Raw genomic sequence first — 26,438 nt, forward strand, 5'->3', positions numbered from 1 at the left:
AATCAGGATCAGCTCAGGGGGCAAAGATGGAGAATGCAAACCCTCAGCTGTGGCCAGCCTGCTGCCAGCACCTTACCAAACACATTACTAGCAAAAAAAATCCCTTCCACAGAGACCTGCCTGGTACATCTACATGGCAGTGAGCAGCCCCCCGTAACTGTATGGTTTGTCACTGCTGCTGCTGGGCTGCACTGCTGTGTACCTTCAGTTCCAGCCCTGCAGTCCCCAGCTGACCAAAATCTGCACTGCAACTGAGGACTGCGGTATTTTTCCTTTTAGCCTCCCTCTTGCTTGGTATAACCCAAACCTTCAGTAAAGCACTCATTCTAAACACCTGGGCACGGTTACATGCACGGCTCAGCACTGAAGCTCCTGCCTGGCTTCTTGCTGCTGTTTCAGGGGAACAAAGCAGCTGGATTTAGCCCCGGGTGGATGCACCAAGCTCCTGGAACAGCAGCTCTGTGCCCAGAAGCCCCCCCTTCACGACTGCACAAACACCAGTGGCTATCTCTCAGCACAGCCACGGTCCCTTTGTGCTGCCCAGGCTGCTCACGAAGGGTTAACACTGCCTGCAGCATTGGCCTGCCCTCCAGCACAGCAGCCAGTGAGCGAGGCTGCAGGTGACGTAATGCCCGGCTGGCTGCAGGATGCGCATCGTGTCCTGCATCCCATCCTGCATCATGGCATCATGTCCTGCATCCCATCCTGCTGGGGGGCAGCCAGGCACCTCAGTGTCCCCAACCAGGCAGGGACCAGCCCAGGTTTTTCCCAGCTGATCTCCCAGAGTTGCCCAAGCAGAGGTTGCTATAATAAATAAGCATTACAGGCTCTGAAAGCATTTACAAGTTTACAGCGATTGCCACCGTGCAGCTCTGTGGTGCACCCTGCACAGCTCCTCTTGCAGCTGCTTGGCACAGTGCATGTCCTGGCTGCAAAAATCCTTGTTTTGGCTCTGTGGCTCTGGCCAAAGTTGGGCTGCTCAGGTTTGCAAATCCCCTTCTGAGAAGCCCGTTTTGTTACAAACAGCAGGGAGGTGGTTGGGTGGCCCTTATGATGCAGACACTGCACACAGGTTCTGTAACTTGCTCTGGAATCTCTGTGCCACAGGGACCATCTCCATGTTAACAGGGACCATCAGGAAAATGCTCCCTTTTGCCTTCTGCATCTCAAATCTCCTATGGTAGCAGCCTGTGAGCAGAGTAGGTCCCTCCAGCCCTCTGGAGTCACGCAGTTCTCTAAGGAGAAAGCCATTCACCCCTCTTTGATGTATTAAAAAGAGGAAAACAAGCAAGCAGGAGGCACCAAACAGCCATCTTGTTAAGCCCAGACAGCTCTTCCAGTTTTGTTCTGGAGCTGTTTATCACCATATAAAAGCCTGATACCCAGCAGACAAGATGAAGACTAGAGTGCTGATGTTCCTGTCTCTCTCACAGTTCTATTCCAAGCCAAATCTCCCTGAGATTCAGCTCAACAGATGAATTATTCAGGTCTCAGCTCTGATTCCAGCAACAGAATGCAGCTGTTTTTCTGCTTGACCAGAGCATGGCAGCGTCTGGGTGGGAAGCACAGTAACACAGCTCAGGGCTGCTACCAGTGAAGGCAGGAAGACTTATATGTATGTTTGCTGAATATAAAAAGACAAAAAATAATGCTTCTTCATGTAACTTTAGCCATGCTACTAACATTAAAGCATCTGGAATTAGCTGTCTCAGGTAGATAATGCTTCCACAATTATTTCAATAACACAAATACCCAACTTTTATTTCTACACACCTACTAATGGGGAGCAGAGGAGGTGTGAGCAACAGCAGCAGTCCTGCATCTGCTGTTCTGCAAGCAGAAGCTTCCCAGTCCCAAATCCCAAATCCTAAACCCACCCCATGTAACCACCAAGGCAGTGCAGCTGAAGCTCAGACCTAAGCTGGGGTGCAGGGATGTGTGTTCCCATGGTTAGCACAGTGCAGGCACACAGGTCTCCTCTGTGCACAAACCCACCCGAGTGGAAGGCTGCGAGCAATCTGAATGGGCAGCAGCCAGACTCTGCAATGCACTCTGAATCACTGCTTTAACACTGAACCCTGAAACACAGGAGGACAGTTCCAGCTCTGAGTCACCAGAGGAGGAGGGAGGCCAGGAGGAGCCCTCTGCCTTCCCACCACCACACTGCTGCAAAGCAACACTGATGTGCCTCGGTGCATCCTCCAGATCCTCTTCAAATGCACTGCAGAAACTCCAATCTACCACCAGCTCTCCCTCAGCTCAGCCAGGTGCAGTGGACACAGTCCTGCAGGCTCAGCTCAGCTCACAGAAATGCAGCTCTCACCTCAGTTCCGTGGGATTACCAACAACAGCTCTGGGCACAGAACAGCTGATCCCATCATCACTGCTGCTGGACCGTCCCGGCCCTCTCACATCTCTGAGGGGCTCTTGAGAGCTTCTCAACTTACTCAGCAGGGTTGCAAGATGCACTAATCAATAACGAGGGGATGGGGCTGTAATTAGTGCAGCAGAGCTCAGATCCACTTCTGGGTGGGGAAGGGATGAGGCAGAGGATGGAGATGGGAGGTGATGGAGTGAGATGCGGAGACTCCACGGAGCTCCTCAAGGGTGGTGGAAACCAGCCCTCTCCTTCCATACATCTACTGCTGGGATATGCCATGTGCCACATCCAGCAAGAAGCAGACATCCACAGGGAGAACAAGCAAACATTTTGAACAGAAGTCCAAGTGGCTCAGCACTAGGTAAGAACACGCTGGATTAGCACATTTCCCATAGCAAACTGATAAAGGTGAGAACTCGCTGAAAGCATACCTGAGGATTTGTCAAGCAGGCAATTGTAAAGCAGAAATTATTAGAAGTAACAAAGGCAGGCAATCATGTTCATCCCCTCTCCAAGCACTGGATACAAAATCAGCGATGTGCCCCAGCCCATGATGATGCTTCTGTGCTTTTCTCCCATAGTGGGGACCCCAAAACCTGACAACCCCACTGGGGCTGCAGCTCCTGAGACAGGAACCCGCTCACATGGACCTGATGGAGCCGTGAGCTCACACAATTTCACCACAGGCTAGAAGTAGGTGGGAAAACAAACAAACAAACAAAAAAATACAACCCAGGCATCTCATGTTAAAACAACAGCACAGCTCCAAGAGATACACAGAGTGCTGCAGAATCTTGCCTGCCCCTTCTGCAGCAAAGCCCGAGGGAAGCTGCTGATGAGTCAACAGGCAGCAGGCAGCCGGCTGCGGGAGGGAGGGAGGGAGGGAGGGAGGGAGGGAGAGAGGGATGGGAGGAAGGAGGGAAGGAAGCGCAGTGTGGGGCGCAGTGTGCAGGCTCCACACTCCAACAGAACTGCAGGAGATGCTGGGGCACCTCCTGGGTTCAACACCAGGCAGCCCCACATCTTGCCCAGGGCTCCCACAGCAGCACCACGCAGTACAGCCAGAGCTCAACTCCACCTGCAGCTGTGCTTCTGGAGGATATGGGACAGAGGGAACCAAAGGGGACGGTCACATCACCGCCCGGATGGTGTAGCAGCTGTTCATCCTCTCTCCCATTGACCCCCCACCAGCGTTTGTGCCTTCCTGTTGCCACAGCACTTTCTGTTTTCTGTTCAAACAGGGCCACAGCAACGATGCAAGGAGAGATCTGCGACGCCAAGAATATCTGGGAACCCTGCCAGCAAGAAGCAGCCTTCCTGCTCGTCCTCCCGCTGTGCGCACATTCACAGGAAGCGGAGTATACAGCACATACTGATGGAGCTTAATGTGAGCTCCCAGAGCCGCCTCGAGGTCCTGCCCACATCCCTGTCAGCTCAGGGAAGGGAGATGTTAAACGATTCAGTAAATAAGGAACTAAAGGCTTACAGGTGCACAGCACCAGGGATAGGTGCCAGTGCTGCATGGAACGATGCTCCCAGTGCACCAGGATGAGCTGGGGTCAGGCTCTGCACCCCCATATAAGAAACTATGCAGAAAGCAAAGAGCATCTTCCTCTGGAGCTCATCGTGGCATAGCTGTGGAAAGGGAGAGCTCATAAAACCATAGAATCACTGAGGTTGGAAAAGATCTCTCAAATCCCCAAGTCAAACCCAGACCATCCCCACCATGGCCAACGACCATGTCCCTAAGTGCCACATCTCCACAGCTCTGGAACACCTCCAGGAACAGTTACTCCCCCACTCCCTGGTCAGTCTGTGTCCAGGCCTGACTGCTCAGAGAAGAAATTTTTCCTAATACCCAACCTGAACCTTCCCTAGAGCAACTTTGGTTGCCCCAGAGGTTCTTGTTCCCAGCTGATGACCACACTCCAACACTCCAAGACCACCAGGATAACTGCATTCAGTGCTGTTTCCTTACTTGCTTACCCTTAACCTCAAGCTGCGATGGCCCCACTCTGCATCCAGCACCTTGGAAATGTCTGTGCTGGGGTTCCCCCATCTGTGAACCCACCCTTGGGGCTACATGGCTCAGCCCTGCTACTGGGCAGCCCAGGGCACCTTCTGGCTATGGGACCCAGAGGAATGGGAAACACCACTCTTGGGAGAAACTAACTCCTCATTTTCCCTGCTCTCATTTGCCTTTCAATGGCTTTTAGAGCCAATCTTTGCCCTTCAGGCTGTGGGCAATTCCCAAGCAAGCCGCTGCATAAAATGAACCTCCTTTTAAGCACTGATGAGTCAGGTTTGTGGTGAGGAAGCATGCAATGTTCCACATTGCCCAGCAGCCCTGCTGTGCAGGCAGCACCCACATGGCTGATGGCATCCAGCCCTGGGCACCAGAGCACAGTGACACGGGGCCAAAGGATGCTCTTCCTCTGTGGCTCACACCAGTCTGCAATGGACCCCGTGTTAAGGTGGTTCTCAGCAAAGGCATTTCCAGGCAACTGCTTTCTGAGGAAAGCATGCCTTAAAAGAAAGCGCTTTCCCCTCCTGCTTCACCCACAGCTTTGACATTTTAGAGCTCCAGCAAAATAAAACGTTTCAAAATCTCATTTTCAGCTTTGGATTTGCACAACCTAGAGGCGAGGCGCGAGGAGGAAGAGTGCACTTCTGAGCACCCAGGCAAGAGATTAAAAGAGCAGCTGCTCTGTGCAATGCCCCTTTCATTGCATTTCCCCCCACTTCTATGGGCAATGCTCTGTTACACCACTTTGAGATGTGGTACAAAGCAAAATGCTGCCCCTGGCAGTGCTGCACTCGGGGCTGTGCCAGATCTTGCCCTGAAGGAGCAGCAACCATTGGGCTCTGAGCTTCCAGCCTGCAAAAAGCTATATGCATCACCAGCCCACAGCACTAACTGATGTAGGATTTAGGGCAGTGATGCCATCAGAGGGACAGAGTCCCCCACACCATGTGTGCTGCCTTGCCAGAAAAGGGACGGATGCATCACAAAAGGCACCTGCACAGCCATGAGCTCATCTTGCTGCGGTGGGAAATAGGCAGCTGTCCTCTGGCCAGAGACCCACACAGAGACAGAGCAACGTGAGCAGAAGGCCTCTGTGATTTGGTTCTGGTCTGCAAAGAAACCCTACAGGAAGCAGGATGGAGCTGCCAGTGCTCAGGAGCCCTGGAAACAAGGAGAGGGGAGCAGACAGAGGTGTGATCTGCCCACAGAACTCACAGCTGGCTACCCAGGAGCAGACACAACATCGCCATGCAGATGCTGCTGGGGTCAGCTGCAGAAGGGCACCTCCAGCCGGGCACTGCCAAGCTATCACTTCTCAGCTGGAAATAGCCCCAGCACGATCCTCAGCTGGGGAGCAGAGCACTCAGTGAGCAGAGACTGCGGTTAGCTATCAAAGACAACTTTAAAAAGATACTCCACTTGCTGCTTCTTTTTTTGTTTTTCCTTCCCCCCCCCCCCTTTTCTTAAGGATTAAATCAACTCAACATCCCCCTTTACAACTTCCCTTTTGATGTGTTCAGACTCATTAAAGTTTCATTTCTTTGTCTGTTTTCCCTTGGGGAGAGCTGGGGGGGATGGGGGGCATACACAAAACTTTGCATCAGACCCGGGGCTGGCAGCTGCAAGAGCAGCTGTGGACAAATGGAGCCTCAACGGGACCAGTGCTGCCCCAAATCCCTCATGGTAAGCAGCGTACGGCCCCAACCCACCCTACAGCAGCACAATGCCTGTGCCATGGCTCCCCATGCTCCCCCCACAGCATCCTCAGCCATCACTGTGATGGGGCAGTGGCTTGCTCACGTTTCTTTTGTGCCTCAGCAGCTGTTTTACTGCCTCCTTTAAACTTCCCCATTTTAAAATAGCTAATGAGGCACCGATCTAGGCCAGCACAAAGTCCCGCAGATGCCTGGCTAATGCTGGGCTCCCCAGCCCTCCAATCTCTGCATCCCCATCACATTTGCAACACATAAGAACAGCTCACAGAAGTTTTTAATTTAGGGGCCAGCTCCTGCACCCCCACATCGTGATATACAGCTCCATCATAGCCATAGAATGGGGCTGGATTGGAAGGGACCACACAACCCCCCAGTCCCACCTGCACGTGCTGGCTGCCCCCCAGCCCAGACTGCCCCGGGATGGGGCATCCACAGCTCTGCACAGGAGTGCCAGTGACTCTCCAACACTGGGTAAAGAATATTCTCCTAATATCCAATCTAAATCTCCTCTCTTTTAATTTAAAGCCATCCCCACTTGTCCTATTGCTAACTGTCCATGCAAAAAGTCACCCTCCCTCTGTCCACAAGCACCCCGCAAGTTCTGAAGGCTGCAGTGAGGTCTCCCCTCTTCTCTAGGCCAAACCGCCCCAGCTCTTCTCCATAGGACAGGTGCTCCACATCTCTGAGCACTGAATCACAGAACCATTATGGTTGGGAAAGACCTCTAAGATTCCCAGGTCCAACAAAACTCATCCCACCACACCCACTGACCACATCCCCAGGTGCCACATCTCCATGTTTCTGGAACACCCCAACCAATTCCAATGCCAGACCACTCTTCCTGAGAAGAAATCATTCCTAATATCCAACCTAATATCATCTTCACAGCCTCCCTCTGGTTTTCCCAGCTCAGAACCCCCCCAGCCACGAGCACACAAGGCTCAGGGATGCTGCTTACCTGACCACGGGCTGAGGGATGGCCTCGGCGCTGGCTGGGACCTGCACACCCTTCTCCCACTCCTGGCGCCAGGGGTCTGCCAGCACATAGTATTCCTCAGGGCTGAGCTGGAAGGAGTCGGGGATCTTCATGGCCGTTATCAGGTCCGTGCGGAAAACCTGAAAAGGGAAAACACCAACAGTGGGTGGAGGGCAGGAACTGGGGCATTGCCGTGGGCAACAGTGCGACAGATGTGCCACGTTGGCCTGACGCCGTGATGGGCTGCATTCTCCCAGGTGCTCACAGCAATGGGCTTTCTACCACTTTCACTGGGGCAGGAGATGCTCCCCTTATTCTTGACACAAAAGGAGATGAGCAGCTTTTGCACAACCACAGCCCACCTCACTGGGTGACCCTGCCCCAGTTTTGGCACTGCACACCTGCAGGTAACTCCAGATGTTACTGGAATCAACAGAAGGCATTTGGAGAGATTTATATGGGAATAGCTGACAGCAACTCCGTCTCCAGAAGTGCTTCAGTGGAGAGCATCAGAGCATCCCCACTACAAACCTGCAGCTCTGCTGCTCCGGCCACAGCTGGAGCCACGGCTATGGAAAACCACCCTGGGGCTGGGTGAGGACTTTGGAGCTGGTCTGTTAAGATGGGCTCCCAGCCGCCTGATGGGTCGGTGGAAACACAAAGGCATCGCTGAGCTGTAACGCCATTTCACTTGCTCATTGTCTCCCTCATACCCCAGGGCGAAGCTGAGTTTACAGTCTTGGAAAAAAATTGTTTGCTTAGTGAACAGGAAAATCTCTGGCTAAATGGTGATATAGATGCCTGTGTCCATGCCCACAGCCAGACACGCAGAGATTTTTCCTGACCCACTAAACCCGCTTGGGGACAGACACAGCAGGGAACGGGCTCTCTCCCACCTCTCATTTGGCCCTGCAGAGCCTTCCCCCAGTGCACTGCAATGAGAAAAGCATTCCAAAATAACCCACTGCGGTAAATAAGGCTTTCCTTCCAGGGGACTGCCTGACAGCAACGGCACGAGCAATCCTGTCTCTTGCAGGGTAAAAATAAATCATAAATGAAAATGGATGGTTTCTCCTTTCTGCCATCTGCTATTAGCTGCAATGATGTCAATGATGCCAGCAGCCAGACTGGGACACTACGGAGCTCCAAGCACTGCTCCTTCTGCAGAGCTGGGACGGACCAGGTGTTTCCTTCAGTGCTGCTTTGCCTGTTTGCAGTGTCGGCCTCAGATCGAGGACTGCTTTGTGAGAGCCACAGTTGATGCCACAGGATGGTTTTACATTTTCAATTCAATGATAACACTCTTTGGAGTGTTTTGGAAACTAAATCAGCTAAGATGCAGGAAACCAGACATTAACTAAGACCACTGAGACTGGGATTTAGGTCAGTTTGTTTAATCCCCAGGGCCTCAGCTGATAACCCAATTAGAGTTAAATACAATAAACAACATTTTCTATGTTGGGACCTCCTGGAACTGTGCAGGTACCTCCATCCCATCGCTGCCAACATCCCTGCAAAGCAGATCAGAGACACCCAGGCACAGCTCCAGCACATCCCTCAATGAACACAACCAACAGCCTCCATATTGCAGTCACACAGGGGCTCCACGTCAGAAAGATCAAATTCCTCTAAGCCTCTCACTGCACCAAATTCCTTGCTACAAGCACCACGGTAACGTTTTGCTATGCTGTCAGTGCATTAAAAAAAAAAAGATTAAGATCAACACTAATTAAGCACGAGGAGTATGCAAGAAGTCATAATCCTCACAGAGCTGTGTGTTGGTGTGCAAGGCAGCAAGAAGAAAACAAGGTCAGCCTGCTGCAGCTCCCTGCTACACGGCCACGCTCCGGTCAGGACACTGCACGCTCACTTCACCACTGCACAGCCCTCCCTACAGCTCCTGCCCCCCGCACAGCACAGGCTCTTCCCCAAATCCACCCCTTCTGATTCTTCAGCTCGCATCCCCGAAGAAGCAGAGTTTTAATTTTAAGCCAAATAAGCGCGATTGTATCTATTTCCCCAAAGATGATAAGGCGCATCGCGGGCTGGATGTGCAATCTTACCACTTCATTTATTTAGTCCTTCTTGGAAAACAGATAAGCTCGCACTTCCAAAGGCAGCGAGCACACCAGCACTTTATCACAGCGATGCCTCTGTCTCTTCATGAAGAACTGGAAACGCTCAAATTATTAACTATCAAAGCAGAACACTTTAGAAATGATAGAACGCCAGAGAAATTGTAAAGGAAAGCAGATCAGTTGTCTGGAAATCTCCCAACAGCTAATACGCACAAATTGTAATCTAAATGTCTTTTTGTTTTGAATTGTCTGGGATTAGGGTTGGGAAAAGACTCAATTATTCTACTCAAACTCTTCTGAATTATTTATGAAAACTAAATAAAGGGCAAATTGGGCACTGATGAACTGAGGACCTGGCGGTGAAGAGAAAGTTGTGTACCAGAAAACAAGCAATTTTCCCTCAATAGCACTGTTTACTGTTTCCTCCCTCCCGCAGGAACCCACAATTTGTCTCAGCAGCCCGGCTGCCACCTGCCCTGTGCCACAGCCATGCTGCAGGGACCGTGGGTGCTCACCTTGGTGGCACCTGGAGCCAATGGCAGCACCAAGAGGGACCGAGCAGCCCAAGTGTCATACACCATATGGAACCAGCAGTCAAAAATTACAGATGTGAATTATTTCCCTTTGCTTTCATGGTACTATATGATTCCAATGGCCAGCAGAGCTCTTACATCCAGAAACACCCAGCCAACATGACCATTGGGTTACAGGCTCCTGCAGCTCTGGTTAGCTAAGTCAAGTCCTGCCATACACATCCCATGGACGAACCACCCAGATCTTTGGGAGCACCAGGTACCTCTGGATGATGCTCCTCTGAACAATGTGAAGAAGCCACATCTGCACCCACCTCCTTCCACGTGCTGCCCGAGCAGCACAACAGCTTCTCCAGGAAATAATCCCATCATAGAGACCTTCATCTGTCCTCTGCCATGTTCCTGAACCACTGGGTTCCAGCTGACCTACAGGGCACCAACCACACCGCTGGCACACAGGGCAGTGGTGACTTCCCACAGGGTGACAGGGCCATCAGGTCACTTGCTGCCCACTGGCCCCTTATCACCTGCTACTGTCACTTCCTCATCCCTTCAACACACGATGCTGGGCTGGCAGCCCATCCCAGAGGTCCAGAAACATGAGAAGTCAATGCAATACAAGAGCCATCGTATTACCCAAGGATATATCCATCTCTGTTATTATTTCTGTAGTTCGCCGTTGTGAAGCAAAAACCATATTGATCTCTCTCAACTAAAACCAAAGACTACATTAATGAGAAACAACATAACTTCTGATTCTGACATCCTAATTTCTCACTTCGCCTGGCTCCAGAAGGGTATTCTTGTGGCTGTGCCAGCAACCCAAATGTCCCCTCCTGTGACCTGGGGATGCAGCCAGGGCTGAGCTCAATGTGGGGCTGCACCGCACAAAAAGCATCCTCCTCCAGTTCTGCATTTCATCTCTGCCCATCAGCCTGGTCTTCTCACCTTTTCACAGCCTCTCTGAGATCCCCATACCAATATCAAGGTCCTTACACTCACCTACAAACCTCCTCAACACAGCAATGCGCCAAGCTCGTCACTGCTCAGCTCCACTTAACGCAAGGACTGTGCTTTTAGAGGGAGCACACAGCGGGGCCAAAGCTGCCACTTACCCCACCAGCCCCACATACTGACCCGAGAACATCAGATTCACATCCTTTACTAACTGCTTTTCACTTATATGAGATCAGCTGCTGGGCGAGAGCCAAGAAGCTGAATCTGTTTTGGTCTTTAAATCTAAAGAAACACTCGTCTAGCGCTGCTTTTAATTAGCTCTGAGAAGTGCAGCGAGTCCAGGGACCACGCCGGGTTCTGAGCAGTGGTGGCAATCCTTGTACAGGTTCTTGTTTGTGCACATTGGTGTTTGTATCTTCCAAAGATACTGCAAAAATGAACCTCTCCCAAGTGCTCCACGCTGCAGAGGGCAGCCCTCTCCAACACCCAGCACGTGCAGCAGCATCCCTGCAGGCTCCAGAGCAGCACCAGGAGCATTGAGCACCATTTCTTCTGTGCTTGTGCAGCGATGGTTCTCAGCATGAAGCAGTTCTGGAAGCTCAGACAAAAGGTTTTCTTCGGGTTCTGGTTTGACACCACTCCTCCATCACCACCCATTCCACAAGGTCTCACCCATCCCCGCAGGTCTCTCCTCGCAGGGCTCTCTCCTCCCTTCAGCGATGCGATGAGCCCTTCATTCTCTCAAGCAGAAAATTGTTTGCTGTAGCTCATGAGTCACAAGGATTTTGAGAGAAAGAGAAAACAATGAGAACAATGGGAGCCCTGGGAATATCTTTTGGTTGGACAAACTGTCTTCGTATCAGCTGGAGCTGGCACCTCTGCGGGTCCAGCCCTTGGCTGCCCACCCGGCTCCCTCCCCATCTCATTTCCCAGGCATTCTGTCACACTCTTCTGGCCCGTTCCAAAAGGAGCAGAGCAGCAATGTGCAGTAGCAGGGCTCAGAAACGTGGCAGTGCCTGGTGCGTGTCTGTAAGCCGTGATATTATCTGCCTGTGGGGAGAAAAATACTTACTCTCATGTTCATTTGGGATCCAGGCCGCTATCTCTTAATCTATTCTTGTTTCCTCTTGAAATGCTGAATGTTAAAGACCCAACGAACAAGAGAATTTAAAATAGGAACTAGAAGCATTTTCATCCTGCCCTTCTCAGCATTCAAAAGACAATGGCATTAATCTGTTAGAACCACGCTGGCTTGGGAAAAGCAACAAAGGCACCGCAGTCCAACCTTTCAGCAGTGGCATATTTTCTCTTAATTCAGCACAGTAGAAGTATATCCAGCCCTGCCTGGCCATATGGCCTCTTACAAAAGTCTTTCTGAAAGCACGGAGAGCCCAGAGACTAAATTCACAGCGCCCTGTAGCAGCATGTACCTACTGCAATGGGAAAAGATATGAACACAGAGAGAACCGGTATAATAATAATTGCTTTCTAAAAGGTAAACGACATAAAAATGAGGGCGTTTCAAAAGGGTTAAGTGCTTGTAAAAGAGATGGAAAAAGACATCTTTCCCAACACGGAAGTCATATCTAAAAGGAGGAAAGCAGAAAATAATGTAAATTGTATAAATCCACAGTTTCCCCCTCATCCTGAAGACGGCATGCAGCTGCAGTCCTGAGATCCCCAACAGGATGGGTCTGAGCGAGAGGGGCAGTGCTGACACTGGGTGAGATGAGCAGCAGCTGCACGGGGAGAGCTGACAGCAGAGCTGTGCCAGGCAGCAGGGCGACCCGGGGCAGCAGGTACCTCTGCCCTCACAAAGCATTCCAGCAGTGCAGCTCGTGGCAGCGCTCTGGATCACAAATAGTTCAGAAGCTAATGACTAACATCCTGGCTAACGCAGTGACTCAGATCTAGCATCCAACAGTGTCCCCAGGCCGCTGACGGCTGGGAGCTGCAGGATGTAACCGGTGAGCATCATCACACACTCGCCTTGTTCTTATATCCTCTGCTTAGACACTGACAACTGTTCCCTGTCAGAAACAGGATAGAGGGCTGATGGCTGCCATCAAACCCAGCGAGGCTTATAGTCGCGTCCCCGCAGCCCTATAGCTGGGGCAGGATTGCACGGGAAGCAAAAATCCATACTTCAGGCACATCTCATCCCTGCTACGGATTCAGCATCAAGAACCAGGAGGAGCTGAGCGCAGCATCCCTGCACCCCACAGAACTGCTTGGCGCAGCAGCACTTGGGGTTGCAGGAACCCCTGCTCCCTCCAGCCCATGTCCAGAGATGAATGAGCCCTAATGAGATAAATGCAATCAGGAGATTAATGCAATCAGGCACTGCTGATGCAAGGAGCTGCCTCACTCCATCCTCAGCCCTGAGGCTTCCCTGCCAGCAGCCTGGTGGGCATGGGAACGGCTGCCACCTTTGTGAGCTTTCACAGAGCCCAATGTCTGGGACACATCGTGAGAGAGCCCAGGCAGAGCCCTGTGACATGCACAGATAAATATAATCACCCTCCCTGGCAATGGCCACCATCGCGGATGTTTACAAACAGCTCAGTACTTTTCCATGTTAAGAAGCTTGTTTTTCCACATGCCTCGTATCGGGTGGTTTTTAATGTGCATAGTTAATCCCTTCTCACAGAGTCTTTCATAATAAACATCACCCCCTGACCCAGCTAATAACTATGTAACACTAATGCTTCTGATTTTTTATCTCCTGTGCACGTTGCCAGGGGAATGCAAATGGCAGCTCAGCCTCCAGCCCTCTTGCAGGGAAATTGGGACACAACTTTGGGAGGGACAGCAGAAGTTGGGGGTGGTCCCCAGGCTGTCCCCCAACACCACTGTCACTGCATCCCAAGCTGTGCCTGAGCTGCCTGTGCAGGAGAGCTGGCAGTGCACAGAGTGCTGCTTGGATCCTTGCAAAGCCAGAAACCACGTGCAAATCTGAGTCTAGACTGGTGTTTGAAACAGCTGCACCACCCCAAAATGACTGAGGCAGGCTGTATGGCAGGGTGTGATGTCCAATAGCTTCACTGTGCTTTCCTTGTTACCTTCTCCATCCTCAATAAGATGATCAAGGCACCTGGCTATTTCATGTGAAGCAGGCTTGACAGCAGCATGTTGAGGGTTTTGCTCTTCTCCACATGTGCCATCCCAGGACAGGATGCCCACCCGGCTCTGTGCCCAAAAATCTTCCTGCACGAGGCCCTGCAGCACTTCCAATGGACAGATGCGGGCACTGCTGCAACTCAGCACCAGGCAGAGCATGTCCAAGATGCCACAGCAGGAGATGAGGCAGCTGGGGATGGTTTGGAAGATGCTGTTGTAGGGGAAATCCACAAACCTCACTGAAGAGACCTCCACACCACTGCTGTGTGCCCTGGGCCATGCCGATGATGCCCAGCCAAGCTCTTGGCTTCCACCCAGAGCTGAACCCAGCTGGCACTGCACCCAGCAACCACAGGGAAGATGCAAGATGGGGAACTCCAGCTGAGATCCAGACAGCTCACATCTGCTCAGGTTCCCACTGAACTTTTATAGTTGGTTTGTCAGCTTGAGTGCCCTGGCCCATCTCCAGCATGAGGCACTGCGTGTTGCCTTCCCCAGGTCCCTGCAGTTCCAGTGCTAAAGTGCTGCTGCAGATCACTCTGTCCCAACTGTTACATGAACCCAGAACACTTGCACTGCCAAGCTTTGCTCCTCTCTGCTTGCTCCAGGGCTGCACGGTCTAAACCTGGTCCTCACAGGCCCTAATGCCCTGCTGGGTGCCTTGGACACAGCCCAGTAACATCCCCAGGGTGCACACTGACTCACCCCCATCCTTAATATCATCTCATGGAGGGGTGATGGTGTCTCAGCAGGAGGAGATGCCCCAGACGTTGTCTCTGTACCTGGGGCTCAGCTCACAGAACCCCCATCACTCATTCTGAGAGACACGTTGATAACCACAAAGCAACATTCCCAGCTGTCAGCAGGCAGTGACACCTGTACATGGGCTCTTTGTTCCCTGGAGAGTTCCCAAGTACCTCAGCAGTCACAGCAGCTCCTCAGCCCTTAAGGCACAAGCAACCTGGGCTTTTTAAGCCCCCGTCCACTGCCAACACATTAGATACATCAGTGTAAATCTGCCACAGCGATAAAAACTAAGTGCAGCTGTAACTCAGGCAGTGACCACAGGAAAACCTCAAAATCTCTGCTCAGCTCAAAGCAAAGGGGGGATGTTACAAAGGTCTGTGCTCACCGGGCACAGCCCCAGGAGCAGCACAGTGCAGCAGCCTGGGGCAGGATTTACAGCCTGCATTCAAGGAGACTGTGGCCCTGCCAGCTCCACCTTCAGCTAAACTTAGCTCTGTTTGGACACTGGTCTGGATGGAAACGTGTGAGCAATGTCACTCTGGCTTTGCTCACACTGCTCTGGGAATTAAGATGACTGCCACTAAGCAGAGCAGTTGCTACAACAACAGCTCGTGCTCAGTATAGTTTCTATGTCTATTGGAAATGGACCTGGGAGCCATGCAAGGGCAGCAAGGCACAGCCAAAGGGCACCTGGTGGGCGCCGAGTTTAGGACGTCAGCATAGGGTCACCTCCAAACCCCATATGCTTGAACAGGGCCCCTCTGAGAACCAGGAGATCAGGTCCTGGGCAGCACCTCACACCACATACCTCAGAGGGCTTCTTCTCCTTCTGCCGGGACCAGCTGGATTTGGTGTTGGGGATTTTGGAGCATCTGGACGCGGACGTGGTGTGACCTGCAAGAAGGCAGAAGAGATGTTACCCAACAAGAGACCAAGTTCTGTCTGTGTCACTGTCTGTGTCACTGCTGCACCTACAGTCCCAAGCCAAGACAATGGTAGGAGGTGATAAACCCCAGTGTTGCATTACAGCTGTGCACATCTCAGGGTGCTTCACCAGAACAGATCAGCATCGCTTTCCTGATGCTGCAGATGATGAAACAGAGCCCCTTGAACTTAATAAAACCGTTCTCAAGAGAAGACATCAGAACTGCCCAAAGCCATAAGAACAAATGGCTTCCATCAGGGAATAAGCCAGGGATTAACGCTCCTGAAATCAGGGATCTCCTGGAATCACCACTCAGGGAGGTGAGATTGAACTGTTCCAGCATGGATGCTCCAAGTGAAGGCCCTGAACCACTCAAGGACTTCAGACTCTGGCAAAAAAAATATGGACCACAAGTATAAAACCTCCTCGCCAGCAGCAGCATCAGTAACTTCCATACTGCGTGCAGCTCAGCAGCCCCCTCTGCACACAGCAGCACACATCAGTAGTAGGAGAGTATTTGCTGTGGGATTTGGGATTGCTTTACTCTGGGATTATTATGAATGGACTCTCATTGTCCTGACTCGTGCAGCACTACCACTGCTGCTACCACCTCCGTGAGGCAATGGCTGCTGAAGCAATGGGAGCTCTGTTATTAATTACTATTTCCAGCTCACCTGTGTTACTATTACTACTATTGCCAGCATCAAGAAAAAAAGCATTTGGTGATAGTAAATGATAAACTAATTGCTGGTGGCCTCTTCTGTACAACTGGATCCCTCCAGATGCATACCAGTATTTTGGGAGCACACCAAATTGGCTGTCAATAGGTCTACTGAGCACTGCTTTTACCACTGGAGGGCTAAACCACACCGTGCCTATAAGCCAATGCCAAACCAGTGCCACGTGGCACTGCAATTACGCAGGTTTAGATCACCACTACCACCACGTCTCCTGGGCAAAGGCACAGCAAACAGGTCATCCTTCTGTTTACAGTTATCCTGCAGGAGAGCATTTGTCAACAGCTTCACTATCACCTGCAGCACAAGTATCAAAGTCCAACAGAGATAATGGCACGATGTTTTATGCCACGACTAAAGATGCCTCAACCCCCAACGTGGTTCAGCGGTGCTGCTACAGCGGGCAAAGCCCTGCAATAAGTGGGAGAGGAAAGCACTCTATTTATAGCCAAAATTCAGCACATTTGCACATGTTTATTGTTGAGCACATGCTTCTGCGCTCCGCCGAATGAGGATGAAGTGAGGTATGTGCTTGACAGCGAGCGTGGGCTTGCAAGCTTTGCTGGCTTGAGCCCTGTCCCTTTTCCCACATCCCTCCTCAGCTCACAGGAAGGGAACAGGAAGGCTTGGGCTTCACCCTGACCCCAGCAGAAGCTTCCCAGCACAGCTCAGCTGGGGGCTGATGGGGCTCATGGCACAGCTCCCCGCACGAGTGGGGAACTTCCAGCAGAACAAGGAGCCCGCAGCCTGACATCTCCATTGCTATCAGCTTCTGCTGTACATCAGTGCTGCATTTCTGACAAACCCAAACCCACGTGCAATTCATTGTGAAGCAAATCTCCAGCAAATGCAGCAAACACAGCTTCCTCAGTTCTTTACAAAGTAATTATTCCAACGCTTTCCCTCCTGGAGGTGAACTACTTCAGTTATCTCGCCCAAAGTCTCAAATTAAAGGTCTTACTGTCAGTGGTGTCTGAGTTATCACTGCTGATCGAGTACTTCCGTCGTTTTTCTTCCATCTGCAACAAAAAAGAACAGCACATTACAGCCCATGCCCAGACCTTCTCTCTGCACCCCTGCCTGCCCTCCCTGGGTGCCACCCACCCACCCAGAGCTCCAAAAACGACATGCAAAATCCCCACTGGGTTTTTATTTTTCAGCACGTGGCTGTGCTTCTTCCCCAGCTCTCCCTGCTCCCAGGCAGTGCAGTGAACACACACTGACTGCTCAGAGCACTGCTCTGCAGCACACACAGCCCCAGGGCCCCGTGCAGCTCCACGCCGTGTGATGCCCCATGAGGCTGCAGGGTTGGAGGCTGTGCCCAGAACTACCGGGCTGTGCTTGTGGGAAGTGCACAGCTACAGGAATGGAAACTCTGTGCATTCTTCGTATTTCTGCTGGGGAAGTCCATGCAGCACTGAGTTCAAGAGGACCCCTGTGTGCAATGAGCCTGGGGTTTTACCCTCTGAGTCATCTTCCCACTCGGGCTGCACTGACTTCTTTTAAGAGCTGTGATGTATCTGCAGCCTGAAGCATGTTTCCCGCAGCCCAGCCCTCCTCCAGCACTGCCGAGCAGCCCCCAGCTGCTGCCACTGCACCTCCTGGATGAGATGGGCACAAGGCATCAAGTGCAGGGCAGTGCTGCAGGGGGCTCAGAACAAGGCAAGGGTACCTGCGAGCAGCACTCCCTCTACCTGGGAACTGAGCAAGCAGAGCTGAAGGGGAAGCACCTGTGTTAGCACCTGTGTTAGCAGGTGCTTGGAAAAAAGGAAAAAGGGAAAAGAAAAAAAAAAAAAAAGGAGGAGAAAAAGAAAATGAAAGCAAAGGTTTTCACTTGTGAAGAGCTTGGTTTCTCAGGGTTCAGCAGGCGGTGTTCAGCATGGCCCCACCTCCAGGGCTCTAATGGAGCACTACGCAAGGACCACCCTGCTGACAGCCACCAGCATCTGCAGGCACCAACCAACATCCTCCCTGGTGCCTTCTGTAAGAACATTCTGCAAGAACCTGAGGCATAGAGACTCTGTGCTCCAGAGGAAGGACACAACTGTCCTGTGTGGTTCAGCAGCAGCACAGCACACACACCAGGAGTTCCATTTGGGCACAGTTCCCCACTGCTCACACAACAAAGCCCTCCCAGCACCTGTACCCAACGATCTGCACACTGTGTTTCACCATACCAATAGAAGGGATAATACCACACAAAGCACCACCATAAACATTTTAACTACTGGGGCTGTTGTAAGGCATTGCCCTGTCAAAAAATGCCATTAAAATCGTTCCTTGAGAATATGGCAATGCTGATACATTCCTCCAGCGATTCCCAGGGAAGCAGCTGTTATTAAACCAGCTGTGTTCCAAGCAGCCGTTAGGTTTTGCTTGGGAAAGATGGTATTGAAGGCAGATTTACCTGCAGTTTGCTTTCCTTCAGTGGAAATCCTACCTGAGTGCTTGGCTCCCACTGGATGGCTCTTGGAGCACAGTGATGGAGCTGTGCTCACTGATCCATGGAGCTGCCCAACACTGACAGCCCACAAACCAACACCAACAAGGAAAAGAATCACCTGAGCTGGAGCACAGGAATGCTACTGAGGCCCAAAGACATTTCCACTTCTCCCATCTTTGGTTTTATAGCAAGACAGCACTATTGGCATCACTGCCCTGCCGTGCATCTTCAGTGCCTAGCACAGGGGTCAGGGCTGGGGCTGCCTGTGGTTATGGGGTATTTGTGGGATGAGTTTGTATTCACACACGGAAGTGGCTCAACACCACAGGTTAAATTGCGGCTCTATTTCAAGAAATTATTTTTGCCCCAGTGTGACAGGAACCAAGAGAGCATCCTCTGAACTAAACTGCATTTCAGTTGCTCTGAATGAAACCCCTGACTGAGCCAAGAATGGGCTTCTCTGAACACAGCGGCACCAAAAGGCATCCCCAGCCCGGGCAGGGGACAGCACACAGCAGCACCAACCGCCTGCAGGAAGAGAAACAAGGGATGAAACACAAAGCTCGGGCAGACCTTTCAGAAAAGTAACTTCCAGGACGCAGTTTCCTGAAGAACTCATCTTCCAGAGTCCACCAAACAGTAGTAAACTGCGGTACTTAACAGAGGAATTTACTGTAGAAAAAGGGTAATTGGGCAATTTCCCCACCTGGAGCTCAGGGCTATAAAGTCTGATGGTGGCTGAGCACCCTGCTGGCATCCCTCCATCCCTGCTGCTCGCATCCCGGCACCCCAGCATCCTCGCATCCCAGCCCTCGCACCCCCGGAGCTCTCTCTGCCCATTCCTCCCCCCACCAGCCTCCAACTCTGGGCTCAGCCCAGCCGGTGTGTTACAGAGCCGTTCAAAGTCTCCACAAAACGCAGTGCATTGCTTCAAAATTAATCCTCCGTTTACATTAGGAGCTAATTTCACCTTTAACTGACCCGTTCCCCACATGGCATCATTATTAAAGTCATAAACAAATACCAAAAAAATTTGTAATACTTTGAAAAGGTCGCTCTTAGGTCAAACTTGGCCCAAACTCTGGCTTTTACAGAGCCAGAAACCAGGAGAAAGGTTTCTATGTATGCTCGCTTAAAAGATTCAAATAGAAACAGATGTGGGTTTCTTTTATAAACAAATGAACATCCCCCTGAAGTGTCTGCAACTCGACTGGACTGCGCCAATGCCTGCAAACCCGAAAACCGGACTGATTGCGAACTAACACATGCTCAGCATCGCCTTTGTTCCAGATGAAAAAGGCAAATAAATGCAAAACCGAGGAACGCGATGGCCAGCCATCAGCCTAAACAAATTTAAATCCCAGGACCTGGGGCGAAACAGCCGCGGGATGGGCAGCGGAGTGGGGGTGGGCGGCGGATGGGGATGGGGCTGCCGTACCCCGTGCCGCTGCATCGAGCATCCTTGCCGGAGGAAGCCAGGTGTGAAGCATCCCCATCGCCGCTATGGGACGAGGGCGAGCTCCCGAGGATGCGGTTTTGCCCGGCCCACGGGAAGAAGTAGAGGAGCAGAGAAGTGGAGGAAGACTCAGAAGCACCTGCTCCAACCCTGAGCTCCTGTCCAGCCATTCCCCAGGTCCCATGTAACCAGGAAAGGGCTCAGGCCGTTTCCTCGCCCTCTGCCAGCTCCTTCCCAGCCCCTTCGCACAGGGGAACCGCGGAGGTTTCCCAGCTCCCTGCGAGCTCCTCTCCCTGTGCATCACACGTGCGTTCGGGGATTCCCGGTGGCACCGCGTGCGGCGGCCCTTTGGGTCACCGAGGGAACGGTTCTGAAGTGGGACAAGAGATATTCGCGCAGGTTTGCCGCTTCTACAGGGAACGCAGCACAGAAATCCGCAGAAACGGCAGGAAAAGCAGGGCTCGGCCATCGGCTCGTGGCAGCGCTCCGGGATGCGCCGCACTCCCCGCACCGCGACCTCCGTTCGGTGACAGTTGAGCAACAACAGCGGCTGAGATATGCGCTGTGTTTGTGAGCTGCAATGAGACTGCAGAAAACCACTTCCCTGTTTGTTCCTCCGGCACAGAAATAGGAACACAAACAGAAAATAGTGCCCCCAGCGGCACGCGCACCCGCCCGGCTCCGGACCGCCGCGTCCCGGCGCATCCCGGTGCGCCCCGGCGTGTCCCGGCGTTGGGGGGGGGGGGGGTTGGGGCACAGAGCCACGGGGCGGCCCCCGGCGCTCCCCCCGTGTTAACCATTTCCCGGCTCTATCTAGGAAAGCAGCGCGTTGTTAGAAAGCTGCTCACGGAGGAGTGTGGGGGGGCGCGGTGGGAAGCTCCCAGCCCCACACCGCTGTCCTGGCGGCGCTGCCTTTTCTCATCACAGACCGGGAAGCTCCGGACGGCCCCACTTCCCCGACGGCACGACGTACTTTCCGAGCGGGGATGCCCCCGCAGCGTGCCCACAGCCCAGCAGGACGTGTGGGCTCGCAGCCCCGCGCCTGGGGCGGGGGGAGCAGCGCTGATCCGTCCCGAACCCTCCGGGGAGCGCAAAGCAGCGCAGCCCCGGGCAGCCCGAAGCCGGCAGCGGCGGATGGAGGGGTGCGGGTTAAAGGCTGCCGGCACAGCCCCGCGCCCAGGTGGAGCCGCCCCTCGCTCCAGCTGCGCCGCTGTCTCGGTTCCTAGGGGCACCATTTAATCTCATTTAAATTTAAATGAAAACAAGCCCTCGTTTACTTCCTGTGCTTTGCCATTTTTTGCCCCAAATCTAGCAGGGGATTTTCTTTTTTTCTAACTTTATTACTCACATTTCTAACTTTCCTTTCCTGACTTGTTACCCTCTCATTACCCATTCTGCCTGCAGCGTGTCCCGACACAGCACCGGCAATCAGCCGGGCCATCCCGGGGCCATCCCCATCCCGCTTCTCCGCACCGCACGGGGCTGAGCCGCACCGGAGCCCCCCGCACCAAACCCCGCACTCAGTGCCCCGCGCCGGCCCTGTGCCTGCCTCTGTGCGGGGCCACCTGCCCGACTTTCCGAACTCGGTGCCCAAACCCCATCAGCAGCCACATGAATTTCATCTCCCCGCTTAGAAATCTCGCACGTCCCCTTCCCACTCTATGCTCCGAGGCTTCATTTTTAGAGATCAGCCTCAATTTTCCTAAGGAAAACAAACGTAACCTTTGATGTAACCTTTCTGCGAGCTATTTTTGCTCCTATCTCGAGCTTATTTTAACCTCGGTAGCCAATAAACGCTTAAAGGTCAAACCCCGTTCCTACGATCTCCTCTCACCCCGGGGGAAAGCCGGAGCTCGCTGATTTTTCCCAAGCAAACCCCTCCCTCCCGACCGTCCCAGCGCCCCTAACTCAACACCGCTCATCGCGGGGCGGGAGAGGCGGGGGGGAACCGGGTTGGGGGGGGCACGAATTGAGGGTTTTTCCTCCAGATGCCTTCAGCCCCTTCCTCGCCCTCGCTCGGGGTTCACAGCTATGAGGGTTATTCCCTCCCCACCCCCCCGATGGCGGCAGGTGGGGAAGGGGCCGGGCGGCCCCGGGGGTGGCGGAGAGTTGGGGCGGGCGGGGGAAGGAGAGGGGGGGGGGGGCAGGAGGCGGCCGCCACGCCCCCGATCCCCGCGCCGCCGGGCACAGCCCCTGCGGCCCCCCCCCGGAGCTTCTCCCCCCCCGCCCCCGGTAACGCGCAGAGCCCCCTAGAAACGCGGAGCGCGGTCCGTCCGCACAGCCGTTGCCGCAGTCATTAATTTCGGGGGAATACAAGGGGAGGGGTGGCGGGGGAGGGGGGAAGGAAAAAAAAAAAAAAAAAAAGGGAAGAAAAAGCTGCGGGGCGAACCTGGAAAAGTTCGTGTTTACATCCCCGCCGCTCTCGCCTCGCGCACTTTAAAACCGGGGAAGGGACCAACATGCGCAATCCGCCCCCTGGAAATGCCGCACATCCCCCAGCCGGGAGGAGAGAGACGAGTAAATAAATAAATAAATAGAGGAGATAGCAAAATAAATAATTAAAAAAAAAAAAAAAAAAAGCAAGCAAAGCGCTGCGAAATGCCCCCCCCAATACCACCCTCTCCCCCCCCCCCCCCTCCTCCCCATCCCTTCCCATCCGCCTCCCCCCGCGCAGCCTCACCTTTGCCGGAGCAGCGTCCGCGGAGAGTTGCGCCTGGCAGCGGGGGGCGGTGGGGAGGGGCGGGGCGGGTGGGATGGGGACGGGATGGGGATGCGCAGAGCCCCTCACGCCGCTGTCATCGCCGCCGTCCCGGCCCTGCTTAGGGGCGGCCGCCCGGGAACTCCATGGCTGCTCCCAGCCGAGATGGCCGCTCGCAGCGCGGCCCGCCGAGCCCTGCCCGCCCGCCGCGGGTGCTCTCTGTTGGGTTTTTTTTCACCCCGCACTTCCTCAGGATCTCCTCGCCCCGCCGCTCGGGCTCCGGGAGGAGGGAGGCGGAGAAGCCACTTTCGGAGCGGGGCCGGATAATGGTGCTGCCGCTCCCCCCTACCCCCCCCCAACCCCCCACCCTCCCCTCCCTCCCGCCCCAAATCTTCCCCCTTAATTTCTTCCCCCCCCCCCGCTCTCCGGGGCTCCGCGCGGGGCCAGGTGTCTCCGCTCCCCGCTCAGCCCCCGCCGGGCCGCGGGGGCCCCATGGCTGCGGCCGGAGCCCCGCGCTGCCCGCACCGCCCCGCACCGCCCCGCGTCCCGTTCGCGGCCGCCCCGCACACACCCCCCGCTCACTCTTTACCTCCTCTTCCCCCCCCTCCTCCTCCTCCTCCTCCCCCTTCCTTCCCCGCTCCACTCCCCCTCTCCCGGTTACGCACAGGCGTACACACGGGGCTGCTGCTGCAACCTTAAAAAAAAAAAAAAAAAAAAAAAAAAAGGCTTATACTTAAAAAAAAAAAAAAAAAAAACCCTTTTGGCGCCATATTAATGACGTACTTAAAATTTGCCATTTCTCCTGCGTCAAAAAGACGGTTCTTGCCCGGCGCGGAGCGGGCGGGGGCGGCAGCGCGGAGCTGTTCTCCCCCCCCCCCCCCAACACAACACAACGCAACGCAACACTTCGCAATGCGCGGCCGAGTTCCGCGGGTGCGGAGCGGGGCACGGCCCCCCTGGGGGGAGCAGCGCTGCGTTGCGCCTTGCCCCCAGAGGTGCAGAGCGGTGAAGCGCGGGGGGTTTGGGCTGCCCCCGTAGTGCGGGGAGGGGGGTTGTTTAGAGATGGAAACGGGGAGTCGGGATGGAGCGGTCCGTGCTGTGCGCGCACAGTGCGGGAGGGGTCCGGCAATGCTCTCCAGCAGGAGGTGAAAATTCGGCTCTCCATCCACGGGCACCTTTAGCGGGCAGCTGCGCAACCCCGAGCCGCCTGCTGGGATCACCGCGCCGAGCATCATTGCTCCCGGTGCCCGAATTTCCCAAACTTCCATGAATTGGGCTGCGGTTTTCTCTCTCGGGAACCTGCGCTGGGCATTTCCTGATGGTTTAAAGTCCATTGGCTCTTCTGAGGATGAAGAATGAGGAGGAGAAGAGCACTGCTTCGGTCACAGCTGGGATTGCTGCGTTTAATTATCAGCTTTTAAGGATTGTAGCTCTGGAAATACAGCTCTGAATTGAACCATGAGGCAGCTTTATATGAGCTTTTAGATAAAGGTGCCTGAACTGGTGGTTTTGGAGGTCTCTCAAAAAAGCAGCTCACAATGCATGGTATGAACATGCCTGATCCTAGCTGCTGGGATCTCCTAAAAGCTGCTCTGGGGGCACCTGCAGCCCCAGGCACCCCGGATTGGGATGAGGAGCAGAGGGTGGATGGAAAGGAGAGAGCGAATGGCAAAAGGGGGGGAGAATGAGGCCTGGGGGGAGGCTGGGGGTCAGTGGGTAGCAGATGGGCCTGGAGGTGCTGGGATGGCCACAGGGCACAATGTGGGGAGATTGGGGGAACAAGGGATGTTTCCCAGTTCCCCATAGATGGAGCAGCATTCTGCTTATTTCTGGTTTGGAAATAAGATGTTGTCATCTTCTCTGGGGAGCCTGCTTGCTGGGATGTGGCCCCAGAGAAGAATAGGGACCATCAGGCACTGGTTAGGAAAAGCTTTTCCTAGCAGCAGGGAGCAGTGGGACCTCAGCAGGCTCCCAGCACCCCCTGCACCCCACTGCTGCCCTTGGGAAGTGTGAAGTCACTGTGCCACACAGCCAGAACGCTGGGAATGCCCAAACTCAGGCATTCTGTACAGAGTTTTTTGGTTGTTTTATTTACTTCTCATGATCCTAATGCAGTTCTGAATTATATTGTCATGTTCTTCCGTACAACGCCTGCACATGCTGGACCTGCTCTGTAGGTAAATCAGGAAGGAGACCTATAGCCACTAGGTCCCACCTTATCTGCTGAGCCAAAAGCTGCCCCAGCAACAAGAGCTGCAGGGACTGTCCCAAAGAACAGGACTCTCCTTGCCCTTGCCACAGGGGCAGTGCTAACAAAGTCATTAAAACAAACGTGGAAGTGCTGAGGGTTGTGTAGCTTGAAACTGAACTGCTGACACCCACTGTGGTGCAGCTGGAAGCAGTGGGTGCTGTGCTTGCATGTCTGAAGTGCTGGAGCACGCTCAGCGCTCTGGGAATGCAGACACTGCTGCTCAGGAGTGCCCTGAATTAGTCAAAACTGACCTTAATCCATCCACGTGTCATCCCTACCCATCTCCATAGTGGGTGCCTGGGGAGGATGCAACACTGATGCAGTGCAGTGGAAAGCACCATTGGAAAATTAATAATTCTATCTTCAGGGCAGCCTGCTGGCTTCCCCATGCAGACCTATAGCCCCATAGCCCCCCTGCTGGCCATTTCTGTAGCGTTTTGGGGCAAAACCACTAAAGGACGTCCCATTATGTCAAAATGCAGAGCTACAAAGCAGTGCAGACTGGTTGAGAACCCTGGGTCTGGCGTGCCCCTAGACACAGCCTCAGTGCAAACCACAGAAGCACAGAATCATCAAGGTTGGAAAAGACCATTGAGATCACCTCGTCCAACTGCTGACCCCCATGCCCACTAAGCCACCTCTCTGTCCAAAAGATGAGTGCCTTGTTTTGGCTCTAAAACTGCCCACTGAGATGCTAGAACTGCATTTTCTGTTGCTGTGAGCGCTGTAACATGCTGAGCTAAGGCCTAGGACTGTATGCAGAGCAATTGCAATGCACCCAAAGTGCTGAGCCCCTCAATGCCCATCCTGCACGCTGCATGACCCAGTGGCACAGAAGGAAACCTGCAGTGAAAGAGTTCTCTGCTTCAGTGAATGAACATCCATGGAGCTGCACCGGCACCAAGAATTCTCATGCTTCTCATTTTTGAGCATTTGATCACCGACCAGATTTTGCTTACCATATATGTCCATTGATCCCAAATTTGTATATGAGCCCATATATGTAACACATACATAGAGTATACACAGAGCTTATACATGGTGGGTGGTTTTACTACAGGAAGGTCACAAGCATATGATATATATGATGCTCTGTTTCATAGCATGTACGGCATGCGTTACAGAGAGCTCTGACACGGTGTTGTCAGAGAAGAGATAAATCTAATAATAAAAGCAACAAAAAAAGCATTTGGGGAGAAATAATACTGCACAAATCCTCTAAAAGGACAGAATTGTCTACACAACAAAGGCTCAGCTGATGGATGCTAAAATAAGCAGTTATGCAACAAGTAAGAAATACGATCTCTGGGGAAGGAGCCAGCAACCTTTTCCTTTCATCTTCACTCACTGGTGCTTATTTTTGCATACCTAAGAGAAAAATATAGACAGCCTTTCG

At 53.3% G+C, this 26,438-nt stretch overlaps 1 protein-coding gene across 3 annotated transcripts in view; it reads right to left on the bottom strand.

Moving 5' to 3' along the window:
• Positions 1–23,150, bottom strand: part of JADE2 (jade family PHD finger 2) — a 54,299-nt gene extending 31,149 nt beyond the window's left edge. The window contains exons 1-4 of one of the 3 annotated variants that reach the window (XM_031598408.2): positions 22,774–23,150; positions 17,156–17,213; positions 15,341–15,426; positions 7,080–7,237 (exon numbers count right to left, since the gene is read on the bottom strand). In XM_031598408.2, coding sequence (XP_031454268.2) covers positions 7,080–7,237; positions 15,341–15,426; positions 17,156–17,213 — 302 coding nt within the window. In that variant the 5' untranslated portion in view covers positions 22,774–23,150. Of the gene's footprint in view, positions 1–7,079; positions 7,238–15,340; positions 15,427–17,155; positions 17,214–22,482; positions 22,628–22,773 lie in introns of those variants that run through there. The other 2 variants (XM_031598407.2, XM_031598409.2) reach the window with 2 other exon arrangements.
• Positions 23,151–26,438: the final 3,288 nt, after the last annotated feature.

This window comes from Phasianus colchicus, chromosome 15, assembly GCF_987193195.1.
Source record: "Phasianus colchicus chromosome 15, bPhaCol1.hap1.1, whole genome shotgun sequence".
NCBI lineage: Eukaryota > Metazoa > Chordata > Aves > Galliformes > Phasianidae > Phasianus > Phasianus colchicus.